Genomic DNA, 16,374 nt, shown 5'->3' with positions numbered 1-16,374 from the left:
GCCGCTGCTGCTCTAGCCAGGGCACTGCAGAGTGATGAGGTCGCAAAGCTGAACGTCCTCTTTCAGCACAGCCACCGCCGCCTTGCGCCTTGCACCGCAGCCTGTGTCACCTCTGCTCCCACAGGCTGTGCTGAGCCGAGCCCCGCTCTACTCCCACTTGTGCTAGTGAGGTGTGCACCCGCCCCACTGCCTTGGAAGCCGGGCATCCTCTTCTCTGGCTCCTGTGCAGGGCGCCTTCCCTCCCGCTTCGCCCAGCCTGGTTTCTTGTGTTTTCGGTCCGTACTAGGTAGGTAAGGCAGGCGGCTTGGCTGAGGTGCCTTTGTGTCTGCACTCTTTCTTCCTTTAGATCGGGTTCTTGTCTGATTTCCTGTACACCATAGCACTCAAAACTAAGCCTGTCCTGACGCTTCTTACCACAGGTCGATCTTACAACACACTAGTAACATGCTCTGTTATCCCGTAGCTTCAGAAGGCAAGTGTGCTTTCACTTCCCTCGGGAGTTGCAGTGCGGCACTGTATTTGTTACACGTGCGGGAAGACTGTCAGATCTGCGTGCCTGCGTGCGTGGGTGCTTCTCAGGGTCTGTCTGCACAGAGGCAGGCCAGGCTCCTCTGTCGGGCCGGCCCTGAGTCTGGAGTGTGACAGACCCCCAAGTGACAGGTGCTACTGGCTGGTCACAGTCCATGCTCTGCCGAGTGAGGGCCCAGCCCGCCTGCCAGGCTCCCACAGCCTGAGTCCACACTGCTGTTCCCTGCCAGTTCGCCAGTGCTGGCTCCTGGTGCACAGCATCTCCACAGTAAACGAGGTCCTGGTGGCTTCCACGGGCACAAGTGGAGTGGTTTATTAACAAGCACTGGTTTTTTTTTTTTAAGTGCATGTTCGCTGGACACCATGGTCACATTCATCCTGGGGAATTCGTGCCTGAACGTAATGCATCTTGATTCTTTCTGTCCCATTCCCTTCCAGCCCTTCAGTCCTTCCCCTCTCCTTTTATAAAAGATTTGTTTCCCTTTTTTTCTTTCATTCCGCCTTTTTTTTAAAATCCCTTTTCCCTTCCTTCCCTTCCCTCTCTCCTGTCCCTTGTTCCCCTTCCCATTTGCTTTTTTTATTTTGGTACCAGGGATCGAACCCGGGTCCTTGCGCTTGCGCAGCAAGCGAAGAAACCACTGAGCTAAATCCCCAGCACCCCCCTTCCCATTTGAACAAGTTCTTCCTGCTTTTCAATATCTATCTAGCACTTTGCTCCTTATTTGCCCTTTGAGTTTCTCACACAAGAGAAAAATGATGTTTAAGTTTGTGCATCTGGTTTATTTCACTGAAAATTATGGTATTTCTATACAGTGGAATACTACTATGCCATAAAGAAGGATGCTTGAGGCATTTTTAGGTAAATGGATGCATCTGGAGAGCAGGCACTGCTTCTTAGCCATTCTCAACCTATGTGTGCACACCATTAGACAAGAGCCACACCATCTCCCTGATACAAGCTCCATCTGCCTGTCTAGCAGTTCTGCTTTCCCAAGTCTTTTCACTCATTGTAACCCCTTTACTACTTGCTACCATATGTTGAACATTGCAGTGGGCACTGGAGTTAGAAGAGTGAATAAATGTCAGCAGCTGCCCTGGAGAAGCATCTGATTGAAGTCTGATATGCATCAGACTTTCAAACTTTTTTGACAGCAGCCCACAGTAAGAATATATTTTGCAGTATCTGGTGCTCACATTCCTGCCACGGTAAATGAGACAGAATTTTCATGAGTCCAAGTTAATAGGTCTGATAGTGACAGTATTTTCTCTTGTGTTCTGTTAATACGTTAAAGTACTGACTATGCCCTGCATTTTGAAAAAGCCCAGCAGGTAAACTGAGATGGTGAGCACTGTGGTGATAATCCAAAGAGCTGTGGGCTTCTCGGGGGAGCAGCTTGCTGTGTGATGCACAAGGCCTCCCCGAGGAATGGCTTTAACTGGCGCTTAGCAATGAGCAATGTGGAGCTGGATGCGGAGCTGATGCACACCTGTAATTCCAGCTACTCTGGAGGCTGAGGCAGGAATATCACAAGCTCAAGGCCTGTCCAGGCACCTTACCCAGAGCTTGTGTCGAAACAGGAAAGGGTTTGGAGTGTAGCTCAGTGCCCCTGGCTGTGGTCCCCAGTACCACTGAAGGGGAGGGAGCTTGCTCAGGTGCTAGTTTAGGGTAATTTTTATTTTTCCTGAGGATGATTTTTAAAACAAAGTATCACACATCAAAGCATGAAGCTGTAAAAAGAAATCCTTTTTTTTTTTTTTTGAGAATGGTAGATGTTTGGCCGAGGTGTAATCCAGGACAGTAGAAAACTGAAAGTTTGTGTGCTGTGTTCTGGGTGACTTTATCCTGAAAACTTAAGAGCTGCTGTGGATTTGATATATCTAAGGTATTTCTAAGGATATAACAATCTGGGGTCTGATGAAGGACAAGGATTGCTGGTGCTGACGGCCTTGGTTGGATGCTGTCTCCTTTGCTGGCATTACGGGCTCTACTGCGTAGCATTTCACTGGGAGACCTGTTTTTGTACTTGGTCAGAACCTCGGCTGCATTCCCACGGTCCTGCTAGTTGTCTCAGCGTGGAACAGTGTCTGTGTGTGTATCGGTAGGGCTAGCAGTTGATCTGTTTGTTTTGTAGATAGAACTCGGACCAAGTGGAAAGCTGACTTGACCAAGGTCAAGAGCAGAGGTGTCAGAGCTGGAGCCAGGACCCACCTTCCACCTTTCCCTGGGCCCTGTGTGTATGAGATTCTCAGCAAATAGCCACCCATCTCCAGCTCCTTTTCCCATATAAATGTTACCAGGAGTAACTCTTCCTAGTAGTCAAGGACAACCTGTTGTATTTCTTAAAGAACGCCCAGAGTACTGGAAACAGCTGTTTTTAAGTTCCATCATTGCCTTGCCTTTTGTGTAATGCAGATCAAAGACACAGCTGTCCCCTTCTACCAAGCGCAAGAGAGAAGTGAGCCCTCCTGGGGCCCGGACCCGCGGCCAGCAGAGAGTAGAGGAAGCCCCTGTGAAGAAGGCGAAGCGGTAATGCCGGCCCCTCGTCCCCAGCTTCCGAGGAGCACAGCGGAGAGAAAAGGGACAGGACAGGGCCGCGTCTCTCGGCCATAGGCTTCTGTTTTTCTTTCTTAACCAAGGAAAGGGTATGCATGTGCTATAAGTTCCTAGGTGCAAGCTTTTCCTTATTATGTTTTAAACAGCTTTATAAACTACTGTTCATAGAAGATATTATGTACATTTATTTCAGATAAAGGAAAATAAGTTTACTTTGTATCTGAACTCAAAACAAAGTAGTTGTATATTTTAACATTCGAAATTGGGATCTCCCAATGTGACACATCACAAAAGCAAACCCTCCCAGCCCATCAGACGCCAGGCTGCCGACCGGTGATCTGTGTATAGTATATAAACATGTAAAAATAGGCTGTATTTTACTCTATGTATGATGCTAATCAATGAACACTTTATTTATTTTACAGAGAAAACTTTATCTGTGAACTTTACTATATATCTGTTTATTTTATTTTATTGGTTTTTTTTAATAAAAAAGGTTTTAAATGCTATGCAGTCATTAGTAGAAACCTTTGTAGGACTCTGCCTGCCCCGTAACTATCTGACTATGACCTGGCAGGAAATACAGACACTCGCATGTATCCAAGTAAAGTAGTGTAGCAAAAGAAAGGGTCTCCGTTGCTTTTCTGTTCAGTTGTGACTGCTTTTTAAGAATGTAACTTGTTTTTAGATTATTACACTCGCATCTGTGACTTTACCACCAGCCCCTGTGACGTTAGATCCTGGTTCAGGTAAAGTCGGCCCATCCTCTGCAGCAGGAGTCCTCTGTCACGTTCTCCCCGCTCTGTGCTTTCCTGGCTTCCTCAAGATCCCGCATCTTGTCTCTCAGCGAAGGGAAGTGGTCACTCCCACCAACTCAGCTTCAGGATTTTACGTTGTTTTTATACACAGTTATTTCAGGAGAGAAGCTGGTTTTACTGCCAGGTTCTTTTTTAAACATGTTTTAACTCCCATACGAACAAACTGTGCAACTTAAGTTTTTCATAAAATTAAACTTTTCTTAAGGTCAAATTTGTCTCTTGCAATGATGTGATGAGTTGCCAAATAATTGAGATTATTTTTAAATGTTTTGTTCATATTCTTGTTTTATAATTAAAATATACATTCAGTGTGTGTGGGTTTTTTGTTTGTTTTTCTTTTTGACTCAATGTAAGGTGGATATTTCTGTCATTTTACATGGTTTCTTACTGAGATTTTATATATAAATTATAAATTGTTTCCCTAAAACTTGAGTGGTAAGAATTATTTTTCCTGTGTTAATTTTTTTCCTCTGAAAACTTTCTTCTCTGCAAGTTATTGATCTTAGATATGTTGTTCCATTTGCACATGCAAATATATATCGTGTCTAGAAGGGACCATGGCACCAAGAACGTGAGAGTTTTTCATTTGTACCTGTAGGGGTGAGTTTTAACCAAAGCTCAAAAAGCTAGCTCTCTTTCTTAAAATCAGATGAGGTAGAAGTCAGACTAGGTTCCAACGGCTCTGTTTCCTTGACTCAGTCTTTGCATTTGTCACTCTTAGATTGGTTCACCAGAAGTTCACGGCTGACATTGGCCCCTCGGTGTGGGTGTGAAACCACTGGTGGTGGAGTAATGATGCTGCCTGCTGCAGGCATGACCGGAGCCGGGGCTGAGGAGCTGATCTCTTGATAAGATTGGGACTGGACTGGAAGTCAGCAGGAGTGCTCAGTAGCTTCCGGTGCCTCGGAAACCCAAGCAGAAAGGGTGTAACACCCATAAGGGTCATTGGAAATAAGTGGGAGTAGTTCTTGACCATGCTGATGATTGGATACCTTTATCATTTAGTAGAGGAAGGCGATGGGGAATGCAAACCATCCTACAATTCACAGGACAGTCCTAGAGTTCTTTTTAAAAAGGAGAAAAAGATAATCTAAGTCAAAAATGGACTAGCACCCCCCACTGTTAACCCACTGAGGAACATGCAGATCATCCCGATTTGCCATTTCCCTGGCCCGTCTGTGACGAGGCTGGGACAATCAAATGAGGCTTGTTGAAGGTAGCAGAGGCCCACGACAGGGTGAGGGACTCACAATCAGCAGCTGCCTCCTCTTCCCTTGTTGCCAGTCCACAGTGGCCCTTCCTTTGGTACTCAGGCCTCCCTTGGTTATGCCCTTCAACCTCTACTACCTGGACTCCTTAAATACTAGCACCTAAGACTCACCAGAGCCGCCCCAGTTGGCACTGGCCAGTGTGTGACCCTCCTCTTCCCTCGGAAATCTCAGTTGGTAGCAAAGTGGAGACAGCTCTTAGCCCCCGGCCCAGGCCACAGGGTTCTTAGCTGCCAATGAGAGGGAGCACGGAGCTGCCCTGGCCCTAGGACCGTGATCCAGAGCCGAGCTTTCCTCCAAACCCTGCAGTCCATGAAACCCAACTATCGGGCAACACAGAGATGGCTCTAATTGGAGGAAATTCGGGAAAAGTTTGCTTGCTTGTTAGTCTTGACCTGTTTTATTGAGTCACACTGTGCAAGAGCACCATACATTTTCTAAAATCACTGCTTGGCCATCTTTCTGTTCTGCAATCAGGAGCAAGATGTTTTTCAGACTATACTGACAGACACTCTCGGGAAGAAGAAAACTTGTTCTGTAGCCAGCATCTTTTCACTGAAACTGCTCTGCTGGGAAGACACACCTTTGCTCAGCCCCTGCGTTTCGCTCAGCCCTGGGGCCACAACGGCACAAGTCTTCTGGGGGCGGCAACAGTGTGGCAAACAGTGCGGCCATGCAGGCAGGGGTGGTGTCTCCGCACAACACAATGGGGAGAAGGTCACCTTTTGGAGAAGGACAAAGGATTAACTCCTGGCAGAAGTATTTTCTTGTTTCTTCAGTATAAAGTGGGGTTTCAAGCAAGCTTGGAATCTAGACAAGACAGCATTTTGCAGGCCAGGGAGCAGGAGTGGAGACAGAAGTGTCATTTTTGTACCAACTCAACCTTTTCGAGACCTGGCGGAAGCCTATACAGGTAATTGCATAGCTCTGTTTCACATGAATCCACTGTTTCACACTTAATAATTCACATTAAGAAATTGTGAGATTCAATAGGGAAGGCTGGAGGGGGTGAAGGGAGGGCAGGGAAATGGGGAAAAAATAAGAACTAAAGATACATCATGTAAAGGTACAAGATCCCAACGAGGAATGTAACATATCTAAAATGTACCAATAATCTTAATAAAAATTTTTTTAAAAATTGTGAGAGAAGTCTAGCTAGCTGATTCATCTGAAATTTCCTAAGATTACTAAATCTCTGCTTCCTCCCCCAGACTTCCACATGAAAACTTAGATACCCCTGGAAATAGATGTCACATAAAACCTTCAAAACCCTTAACTCGGTTTCATGACAGCCCTGTGGAAGGATGCCAGACTCCGGGGTATAGTGAGGGAGACGCAAGGGGGTTGCGCAGTTGCAACACTCACCCGGAGCAGGCTGGGACTGGACCCAAATCCTGCTGGTCTTGTGCAGGGCTTTCTTCTGCTTTGGCCTGGCCAGAGCCCACAGTGGCCTGAGGAAGGCTGTGAGGTTCCCTCCCATTCTCCTAATGACATACTTGACTTTTTTTTAAAGCCAACAAAAAATCTAAAGGTTTCTAAGTAATAATACTTTGATTTTTCAAGTTATGACTTAATTGTGGAAAATTAGACTTAACAATAAGCAAAAGGAGGAAAACATCACCTGTCCCGAAGTCAGTATCGCTCATCTTTGATGAATAATTCTTCCAGACTTTTCCTATTTGTGTCAACGCAAAAACTCATGCACTGGAGTCACCAGCACACAAGATGCTGTTGCTATTGTAAAGTGCACCACCACGCCCAGCTAGCCAATTTTTTAAAAATAAGGTTTTTGTTTGACATTTACTAATATAGGACTTGATTTTTACCTATCAAATGGATTAAAAAATACTTAACTGTGGCCTTGTACAAAAAGGCATCTTTTCATAATTTTGTTTCCCAAACTTATTTCCTCTTCTATGAAATGTCTATTCATGTCTTTTGCTCATTTTGCCATTTAGTTCTTTGTAGCACTCAATTCTGGCAAGCCCAGTACCCAAAAGAACCTCAGCCAAGCTCTCCCAAGCTCTTCTAGATTTTGAGATGGTCCAAGCCCAGAAGGCATCTTGCTGAAGTCAGCCCTTACCTTGTCTCCGAGTCAGTGCAGTCTGAACCGGCCAGCCACCGTGTGCTGGGGCCTCCACACGGCCTTCCTGGCAGTGCCTTCACTTTTCTGCTCTATGGGGTCTCCTAAGCCAGCATCCCACATCTTCCTCTTGTTTGTTTTCTCCCATCTTCTGATGAAGTACCAGCAGCATTCTGATGAATAACACAGGATCACTTGTCCAGCCAGACTTGGGAATCAGCAATCTTATCCAGCACCAAGCTCCACTGCTGACTTCAGTGCTGTAATAGTGGTGAGGCAGAGAGGAATGGCCAGTCTAGCTTCCCACTTTCTCATCCACATCCACACACTGCGGGCTAACAAAGTCTGCAGCCACAGTACTTGTGTAGAAAGAAGCCACTTCGATCATGGGATATCTGTACACAGCTGTTGTATCTTCTAGGGAGCCGTGCTCCATGAATCAATAGATTCTAAAGATGTTTGTGTTTGCTTTGCTGTTGCCATAAACGATCCTAGAGATTCCAGGTCTCAATCCAAACACATCCTGCAGTTATCAACTCTCCCTCGCCAAACACTGGCTTTCCCCAAGCCCTGTCATTGACAAGGGTAGAAGAATGTGTCACCTGTCCCTTTTCTCTCCCTGGTCACCTCTCCAATCATCGGACCGTAGTCCTGATTCTAACCATATTCTTCCCACCACATTATTGAATCAATGTTTGTACCTTATTTCAGTCATGGTCCAGTAATGTATTAGAAACCGCACCACTTATTTTAGCAAATAATTTAATACTGGAATTTAGCTTAAACAACTATTAGAGAACTAAAAAGCAAGTGAGTAATGCTAATGTGATGCAGAATAATTTCAGAAAACAGTCATCACCACTTCTGGGCTTAGGGGAACAAATGGACGTCATTGGGTAGCTTCTCAGCCCTGCAAGTAGAGGGGGGCCAGGGGTGACCCTGCCCCATTGGTGCTGATACCCCTGAGTCAGGACAGTGTGGCTTCTCCAAGAGAGCAGGGGGGAAATAGAAACTGTAGTCAACTCCAACTGTGATGCTGAAAGAGAGACCAAACGGGAAGTAAGATCCTATATCACCCTCAGCGTCTAGACTCCTTACTCCCTGTGATGGTGAACTTCAGGAGTTCATTGACTGCATTAGGGAAGATCTCGAAATGGGAGAGCATTATTTTCAGTTGTGTCTGCAACAGTGTGTCTTGGGTGATTAGTGCGTGAGTCTGAGACAACTGAGTGAGGAATATTCACCCTCAAAGTGGCACTGTCCAGTCAGGGTGAGGCATGTGAGAGAGAACATTAGAAAAAGGGCAAATTATCTGTCATCCCCAGGAACTGGAGTATACTTCCTCTCCTGCCCTTGGCTCTCTGTTCTGTAGACTCCAGATTTACACCACAGGCATCTTGGAGTTCCCAGCTCTTTGGCCTCAGAGACTTACACCACCCGCTTCCCTGTTTCTGAGGCCTCCAGACGTGGACTGAGCCTGCTACCAGCATCGCAGGGTGTTTGCAGGTGACTTATGGGGCTTCTCTGCTTCCGTAATCACAGAAGCCAATTCCCTAATAAGTCCCCGGTTATGTATCTTTATCTAGACCTTATGTCCTTCATGTATATTCATATCTAATATTAATTCTGTTTCTCTGGAGATCCCTGACCAATAGAGATTGGGGCCCCAGGAGTGTTTCTAGTGGAACGGAATTTTAAAGATTAGTTTCCTTAGTTTGAGGTTCTCCAGAATTAGGATTATACCTAAAAATGGTGAAGATTCTACTTGTAATAGTATAGAGAGCACTGACATTCTATAGTGTGAACTCTTTATAGATATCAACTTAAATTTAAAAAACACAAAGATCCTCTAAAATAATTTGGGAAAACTTATTTGGGAAAAAATTGCAATCGAAGTAGCAGAGCATTATAATCAGAATATGCATGCCACTGTAAGCTATGAATATATTCGAGGAGGTTGAGGAAAAGGGAAGGTTTCAAAGACAAAAGCAAGATGGGCTGGGGATTTAGCTCAGTGGTTCTGCCGCCTGCCTCGCTAGCACAAGGACCCGAGTTCGATCCCCGGTACCAAAAACAAACAAACAAACAAAATCCTTCCACTGTGACACTTTGTTGGAGTTTATTATTGCAATTATTTCAGATTCTGAAAACTAAAAAAGTACAACTATCCCCTCACTGAACGCCGTGACTCAGTAAATTTGTCCACCTCCCACCCCTAGGCCCCTACTTCCTTTGGACCCAAAGATGGATTAGTTCTGGAGAAGACTTGGACAGAAGGTGCCTTTGCTTGTCCTCATACTTTCAGGAACAACCCACTTTGAATTCACAAGGAGACACATGTCCCCGCCCCGGGCACTGGCGTTTGTGTGGGGCTCCAGTGAGGCCTCTGCAGACCGCTCCCTGTGACACCTCCCAGGGCAGCTTGGCCGAGCCTGTCTGCTCCTCCTGCTTAGCCCAAGCTCTGCCTCAGCATTCTGTTTTGCCCTTCCAGTTTCTCGCCTCACTTACTCAGGCGGAATGACAGCGCTTACCGCAGTTCCCTAACATAAATCTCTCCAGGGCCCTTTCCCCCCTTCCCGGGAGCCCCTTTGCCTAAGGCCCAGCACTCCAGCCCTTCCTCTGGTAGAACCCTCCAAACCATCCCATCATGGAAACAAACATCTCCAGGCTTGGTCTCAGGACGTGATTTAGCCACAACAAAAGACGCTAAAATATGCTATTCGCGTTAAAAGGCTATGGGAGCAGCTCCTTAGCCTCGGAATGACAGTGAGCTGACATGCATTTTCCAGGCCCCGCAGATTCTCATGGAGAGGCCAAGTTCCAGTGACCTGGAATGAACCACTGGCCTCTCCGCGTTCAGCCTCCTCTTCTGTGAAGGGAAAGTCTGATACCTGCCCTGCTGACCTCATAGGGTTGTCTTAAGGATGAACTGAGACACCTCTTCAATAAATATTCGCCGAGAGCCTACAATATTTCAGGTGCATTCTAGGCCCAAGGGACACGAGGATGAATCCTTTAAAGCTGATGAGATCCGTCGGTATGTTTGTGTAGAAGTAGACTGCGTACTCTCACTGCTGCATTGAATATACCACATTGATTATCCATTCTACTATTGTGCGGTTGGGTAGTTTCCAGGGTTTTGGCTATTTCCAAAAAATGGGGCTGTGAATATTCTGACGTATGCCTTGGTGGACTTTCGTATGTCTCTCTGTTGGGTCGGTTCCCTCTCAGTCTTCTTAATGAAGCCAGAGAGAAAGCTTTAGTTTGCCCTGACCTGCAGCAACATCTCTGAAGTCCTTGCCAATGTGTCCCAGCAGCGAAGAGCCAAGCTCTTACCACTCCATTAGGCTAGAGTTCACACAAGTTGGAAGATTATATACAGTTTACTAAGAGGTTGCTAGTGTTCTGTGTACTTATATCTTTATAAACATATTTGCATTGTTTGTACATTATTTATATGAAGATTCTTCTGCGAGAGCTCAAGTTTTAAAAGGTAAATCACTTATATAAAGATATTAAGTAAATCGGGATGATAGATGGAGACCCACAAAGGGCAAAGATGTAAAGGAAGTGTCTATGAAGGTTGCAGTTTAGGGGTCACTGCTCTGCAAAAGTCATAATTTCACAGTAAACATCTTTTTATATTACCATAGGGCAGCACCTCACCTCCATTAGTTGATGTAACTGGAGACTTGGAGCTCAGGTTAAGCACACCAGCAAATCCGTGTAAAACCCCTGGTTTCCTCTTGCTATAGGGAGGTGGGGAAGCCCCAGAGAGACTCACAGGTCAGGTAACATGCAGGCTGAGCTGCAGGTGGACAGCAATGTCTCTTGGACACTTCACACTTTCGTGTCCACCTGCTCTCAGCCAGACCTTGTGATCAGCCAGAGATCTCTGCGGAAGGGAGAGGGGAGACAGCACACGGGTGGCCTAAAACGGGAGCCAAGGTTGTGAAGGGTTTCATGTGAGTACCTGAAACTCTTGGCTGTGACAGGAATCGAGGAACAAGCAGCAGAGCACCTGAGAGAATCGATCCCTCCATTCCTCTACGTCCGCCTGACTCAGTGTCGCCAATAGCCAGGGCACCTCTGAGCTCTCAGACTAACTACCCAGCTCTACAACCTCTTTCCTTCCAACTCTCTTCCTAATGAGCAATTTTAAAACTCTTTTAGGATTTCCAATCCATTGGCCCTACATCATCCACCAATCACCCTCCTCATGCCTGTGGACTTTGTCCTGATCCACCTTCCGCCCCATGGGTCCGTGACTGTGAGCCCTGGAAGTCCAGCGGCCTTACCACCCTGGCTGCTGTTCTCTGTAATGGCCCAGAAATGCCCGACCCTGGGAGCCCGGTTGGCAACATGCCCTGGGCCAGAGCAAGGCAGCATCCTGGAGAGAAGCACGCTTCTGTGCTCACTGGTCATGCTTTCGATTCATGGGGCTGAATCTCCACTGTGCCCTCTTACTCAGCTGTTTCACCAAGCTTCCCTCTCTCTTCCTCCCCTATTGCCCACAGGACTAATTCCTACCTTCTCACGCAGTCGCTCTCATACTTGGTAGAGAATTAGATTAAGAGGGAAAAGACAATAGGAGGCCGGGGGTTTACCTCAGTGATTCCACCATCTGCCTCGCAAGCGCAAGGTCCCAAATTCGATCCCTGTACCAAAAAAAGAGAGAAAAAACTAAGAAAGAGGGAGATAGATCTTTTGAAAATGGGAAGGGGGTATAATAGATAATGTGAAATAGGAAGACAAGGGGCAAAGGAGTAGGGAAAGTGGGAGGGGTAGGGGAAGGAAAGAAGGGAATGGAACTAATATGAGAAAAGGAAAAAATGGAAACAAAGTCTCTGTAAATAGGGAAGGATGGAGGGGCTGAAGGGAGGTCAGGGGAAGGGGGAAAAATAAGAACCAAGAGAGTATGTAAAGGTGCATATCTCCAATGATGAATGTCATTATATTGTACACCTACAATGTAGCAATAAAAGGATATACAAAAAAGAGAGTGCGGACACAAATAGAATTCAGATTTAAAGAACATGTACTACACCTCATGTGATTATTATGTACTGCAAACATATACTAATAGAAGCAAGAATTTAAAAACAAAAAACTTCAGCTGGGCATGGTGGCATAAAAATTAAAATTTAAATTTAAAAAACCCCAGCTGGGCGTGGTGCTGCATGCCTGTAATCCCATCACCTGAGAGGCAGGAGAACAGCCATGAGTTCGAGGCCAGCCTGAGCTACATGGCGAGACCTTGTCTCAAAAGAAAAGGAATGAAAAAGAAAAACTCTCAAAACTTCAAAAGATTTTCCACTATATAGAAGTTGAATTTAACCACACACAAAAAGAATTATGCTAAGAAAGTTTAATATGGGCCAGGGATTTAGCTCAGTGGTTCTGCTGCCTGCCTTGCAAGTGGAAGGACACAAGTTTGATCCCCGGTACCAAAAAAAAAAGTTTAATATGCTTAAACCACTTGAACAGTGCTCAGTAAATGGCTGATAGTCCTGTTCTCACCTCACCCACAATCACCCAGGTAACTAGCTTATAGGCAGCTCTGCCTACCTCCTTCCTAGAGACAGCCCTCCCCCTTCTACAGGTCTTAGCCTCTACAATGTTCCCCTTTCTCCAGCACTTTGAACTGTCTTTGTGTTGCAGTGTGCATGTGAACATACGTAGATTCTACTGTTTCCTATCTAAAAATCAATCTCTAAACAAAGTGGTTGTAACATGAAAAACATTACACAGGTTCCTCAAAAAAACAAAAAATAAGGTGGGGTGGTATATCCCTATAATCCCAGGACTGTAGGAGGCCGAGGCAGGAAGATCATAAATCAAGCCTCGCCCAAGCAACTTAGTGACTTAATGAGACCCTGTCTTAAAATTTAAAAAAAAAATAGTGAAGGGCTGGTGATGTATCTCAGTTCCAAGGCCACGGATTCAACCCACAGTACAATAAATGGCTAAATAAAAAATAATCATAATCAGTAATCCCATTTCGGAACCTATATCCAAAAGTCTTGGAAGCAGGATCTGGAAAAGGTATCCATAGATTCATGTTCATTGTAACATGATTTGGAAAAACTAAGAAGTACAAACAACCCAAGTGATGAACGGATAAAGAAAATAAGGTATACACATACAAAAGAATATTACTCAGTCTTCCAAAGAAGGAAATCCTGCCACATGCCACACTATAGGTGAAACTTTAGAATATTATGCGAAGTGAAATAAGATGGTCACAGAAAGATAAACATAGTATGATTCTACTCATGACACAACCAGAAAAGCCATTAATAGAGAAAACAGATTGGTGGGTGCCAAGGAATGGTAGAGGGATGAATGAGAAGTTAGTGTTTCATGGGGAGAGAATTTCAGCTTTGTAAGACAGAAAGGAAATGGATGGTGGTGATTGAACAACAATGTGAATTACTTAATTCTGCTGAACTGTATATTTATATATGTTAGGTTAAAATGGTAAATGTTGTTGCACATTTGTAATAGGGTTCTCTGGAAGAACAGAATCAATACAAAATATATGTGTAAATGTACAATGGGATTTATTAAGTAGACTTTGACAGGATCAAAGGTGGAAGAATCATAATGGCCTCTGTGGAATCAGAGGCAGGAATCCAAAATGGCGGCCAGTCCACTGGAGAGCTGGAGGATCCAGGAGCAGTAGAGACTCAAAACCTGAGAGCTCACTGTAGATCAGGGTATGAGTCTGGGTCTGAAGGCCCAAAAGTCTGTGAAAGAAGGCTGAAGAGTCTGTATCAGAAGACTAAAGAAAATGGAGACCCATGTCCAAAGGCAATGGTGGGGACCAGAACCACCACAAAACAGACACATTTCCTTCTTTTCCTTTTCATTTCATATTGGCTACAAGTCTATTGGCTGATGTCACCAACATCTGGGGTGGATCTTCCTCCCATGGTTTGCTGGCCTACATGTCGATCATCCATAGCCACACCGAGGGCTTCACTGATCTGCTAGACACTTCTTACTCAAATCAAATGGACATATCACATTTAACAGTCACAGAGTACTTCACCATAATTCAAAAACTTTTTGAGTAGTGACAAAATACGTGCTGATTCTGATCATAACTTCTATCTTCTGTATGTGCTATCTAATTCAAGCCACTATGTTTCTAGCTCTGATTCTTGCATTGGCTTCTACTTGGTCTTCTTGATTCTCCTTTTGTTACCCTACAGCCTTTTTGCCATAGAATAGCCAGTGTATTTTTTTTCCTTGGAAGGTTAAAAATTTCATTTTTGAGAAATTTTTTACCACACATTTCCTTACAAGATAAGTCATAATCAGTTACCTCTTAGCTTAAAAATATTCCTGTGGTTTCCCAACATACCTAGAATGAGACCCATGCTTCTTCCTGTGGCTAACAAAAACCTACTTGATCTGGTTTTGCCTTGGGCTCCAGCGCTTACCGCTGCCCCTCCCCAACTCTGCCCCCAGCCACAGAAGCTCCCTGTTGGGTCTGCAAACACCCTATGGTTATGTCATCAGCCAGGGCTTTTCTAACAAGAATATGGGTGACTGAAGTGACAAACCTTTGTCCCTTACAGTTCAGAAGGCTGGGAGTCCCATATCAAGCTGCCAACAGTTTCTGCCTTTGAAAATAGACCGCTTTCTTGCATCGTCCTATGATGATGAGGGGCAGAGACAGATGGAGACAGAGATGGACACCAAAAGTCTATCTTGTATCTTCCTATAAGGGCACTAATCCCATTCATGAGAGCCCCATCTTTATGACCTGATTATCTCCCAGAGGCCTCACATTCGAACAGCATCACATTACAGGTTACAATTTCAACATACGAATTTTGAGGGGACACAAACATTCAGAGCTTAATAAGGTGCTCTTTGCATCCATTTCCCTCACTGTGAAAATCTCTTCCTTTTTTTTTTTTTTTATACTGGGAATTGAACCCAGGGCCTTTGAGCTCACCTACATCCCCAGACCTACTTTTATTTTCTCAGACAGGAGTCTCCTGCCCAGGTTTGGCTCGAACTTGTGATCCTCCTGCGTCAGGCTCCTGAGGTTCTGGGATTACAGTCGTATGCTGCCATGTCCAATGACCCAAGGTATTTTACCTGCTTTCAGTCTAACTCCATGTAAAGTAGCCCCTCGTTCTGCTTTTGCTCCAGAGCACCCATCTGCCTCTGAGCTCTCCCCATGGCTTTACTTAAGCACTTATTTATCGATGGTGCCCCCTTACTAGAGTATCAGCCTGTTGTGAGGTCTTACAAGGTTTTGACCTCCAGAGCCTACAACAGTGCCTGAAACCCGGAAGGCAAGAGCTGCAAAATTTCCCAAGGGGAACCGGCAAACACTGTGAAGGCCGAGGACAGCTTCCTAGAGATGGAAGCCTCATCAGTAGGGAAGATTTTCTTGTGTTTCACAGGCATCTCTGCACACCACAAACAACAGCAGCCAGCATCTGCATCTGCTCACAGCTGCTCCCCTCCTGAGCTGCCCGCTCCTCCACCCACCCTCTGGTAGACAACCAGGTGGAGAAATGGGAGAACAGAGCCCAGGGTGCAGACGATTCCTCTGCAAGGCCTGAACATTGTGACGGTTAGGATCAGACGCCTCATTGGTATCATGAATGAAAGTCCCCAATAAACATTCCTACTGCTCCAATAAAACGCCCGGGGCACGTGCCCTAACCCATCCCCCTTGGAGATCTCAGGGCAGGCAACATGCAGAGTCTGCGTGGAGCTGCGCAGCGAGGCTGGGTTAGCAGCAGGCGGAGGAAACCAGCTTTATCTGGCGGGCTCTCCACGCGGTACTTCTGTCCGGGTCGACCGGCCGCGCGTGGCGAAGGGGGCGCCCGCTAGGTGGCGCTCGTTCTCCACGGTACCCGGGAGGGCTCCCGCCGTGCGTTTCCTCCTAATGCCCTGAGGGGGATCGCCAAGCCCCCGCTTTATACTTGCGGAACTTTCTACTGAGCTCGGTGAGGTCGTTTCCCTGCACCTCAGCCTCCAGAGCATAATCTGATCTCCGAACCCGACGGGATTCCATCACGAGCAGTCCCCTCTACACGCGGTGTAGCTTATTGATTATCCTGCAAATGGTTTGATTCCTTTTCCTTGAAGGTT

The 16,374-nt window shown here is 45.7% G+C and overlaps 1 protein-coding gene across 2 annotated transcripts in view; it reads left to right on the top strand.

The window, feature by feature from the left end:
• The window catches only part of Bod1l1 (biorientation of chromosomes in cell division 1 like 1), a 55,280-nt gene extending 51,069 nt beyond the window's left edge, over window positions 1-4,211 (top strand). For both annotated transcript variants that reach the window (XM_004847269.4, XM_013073049.3), the window contains one exon: window positions 2,942-4,211. In XM_004847269.4, coding sequence (XP_004847326.2) covers window positions 2,942-3,059 — 118 coding nt within the window. In that variant the 3' untranslated portion in view covers window positions 3,060-4,211. The remainder of the gene's footprint in view (window positions 1-2,941) is intronic.
• Window positions 4,212-16,374: the final 12,163 nt, after the last annotated feature.

Source organism: Heterocephalus glaber, unplaced genomic scaffold (genome assembly GCF_053883595.1).
Source record: "Heterocephalus glaber isolate CG9 unplaced genomic scaffold, H.glaber_assembly_v1.0 deba00001509, whole genome shotgun sequence".
NCBI lineage: Eukaryota > Metazoa > Chordata > Mammalia > Rodentia > Bathyergidae > Heterocephalus > Heterocephalus glaber.
The sequence above is the reverse complement of the archived record's forward strand: the minus strand, read 5'-3'. Positions and strand labels throughout refer to the sequence as shown.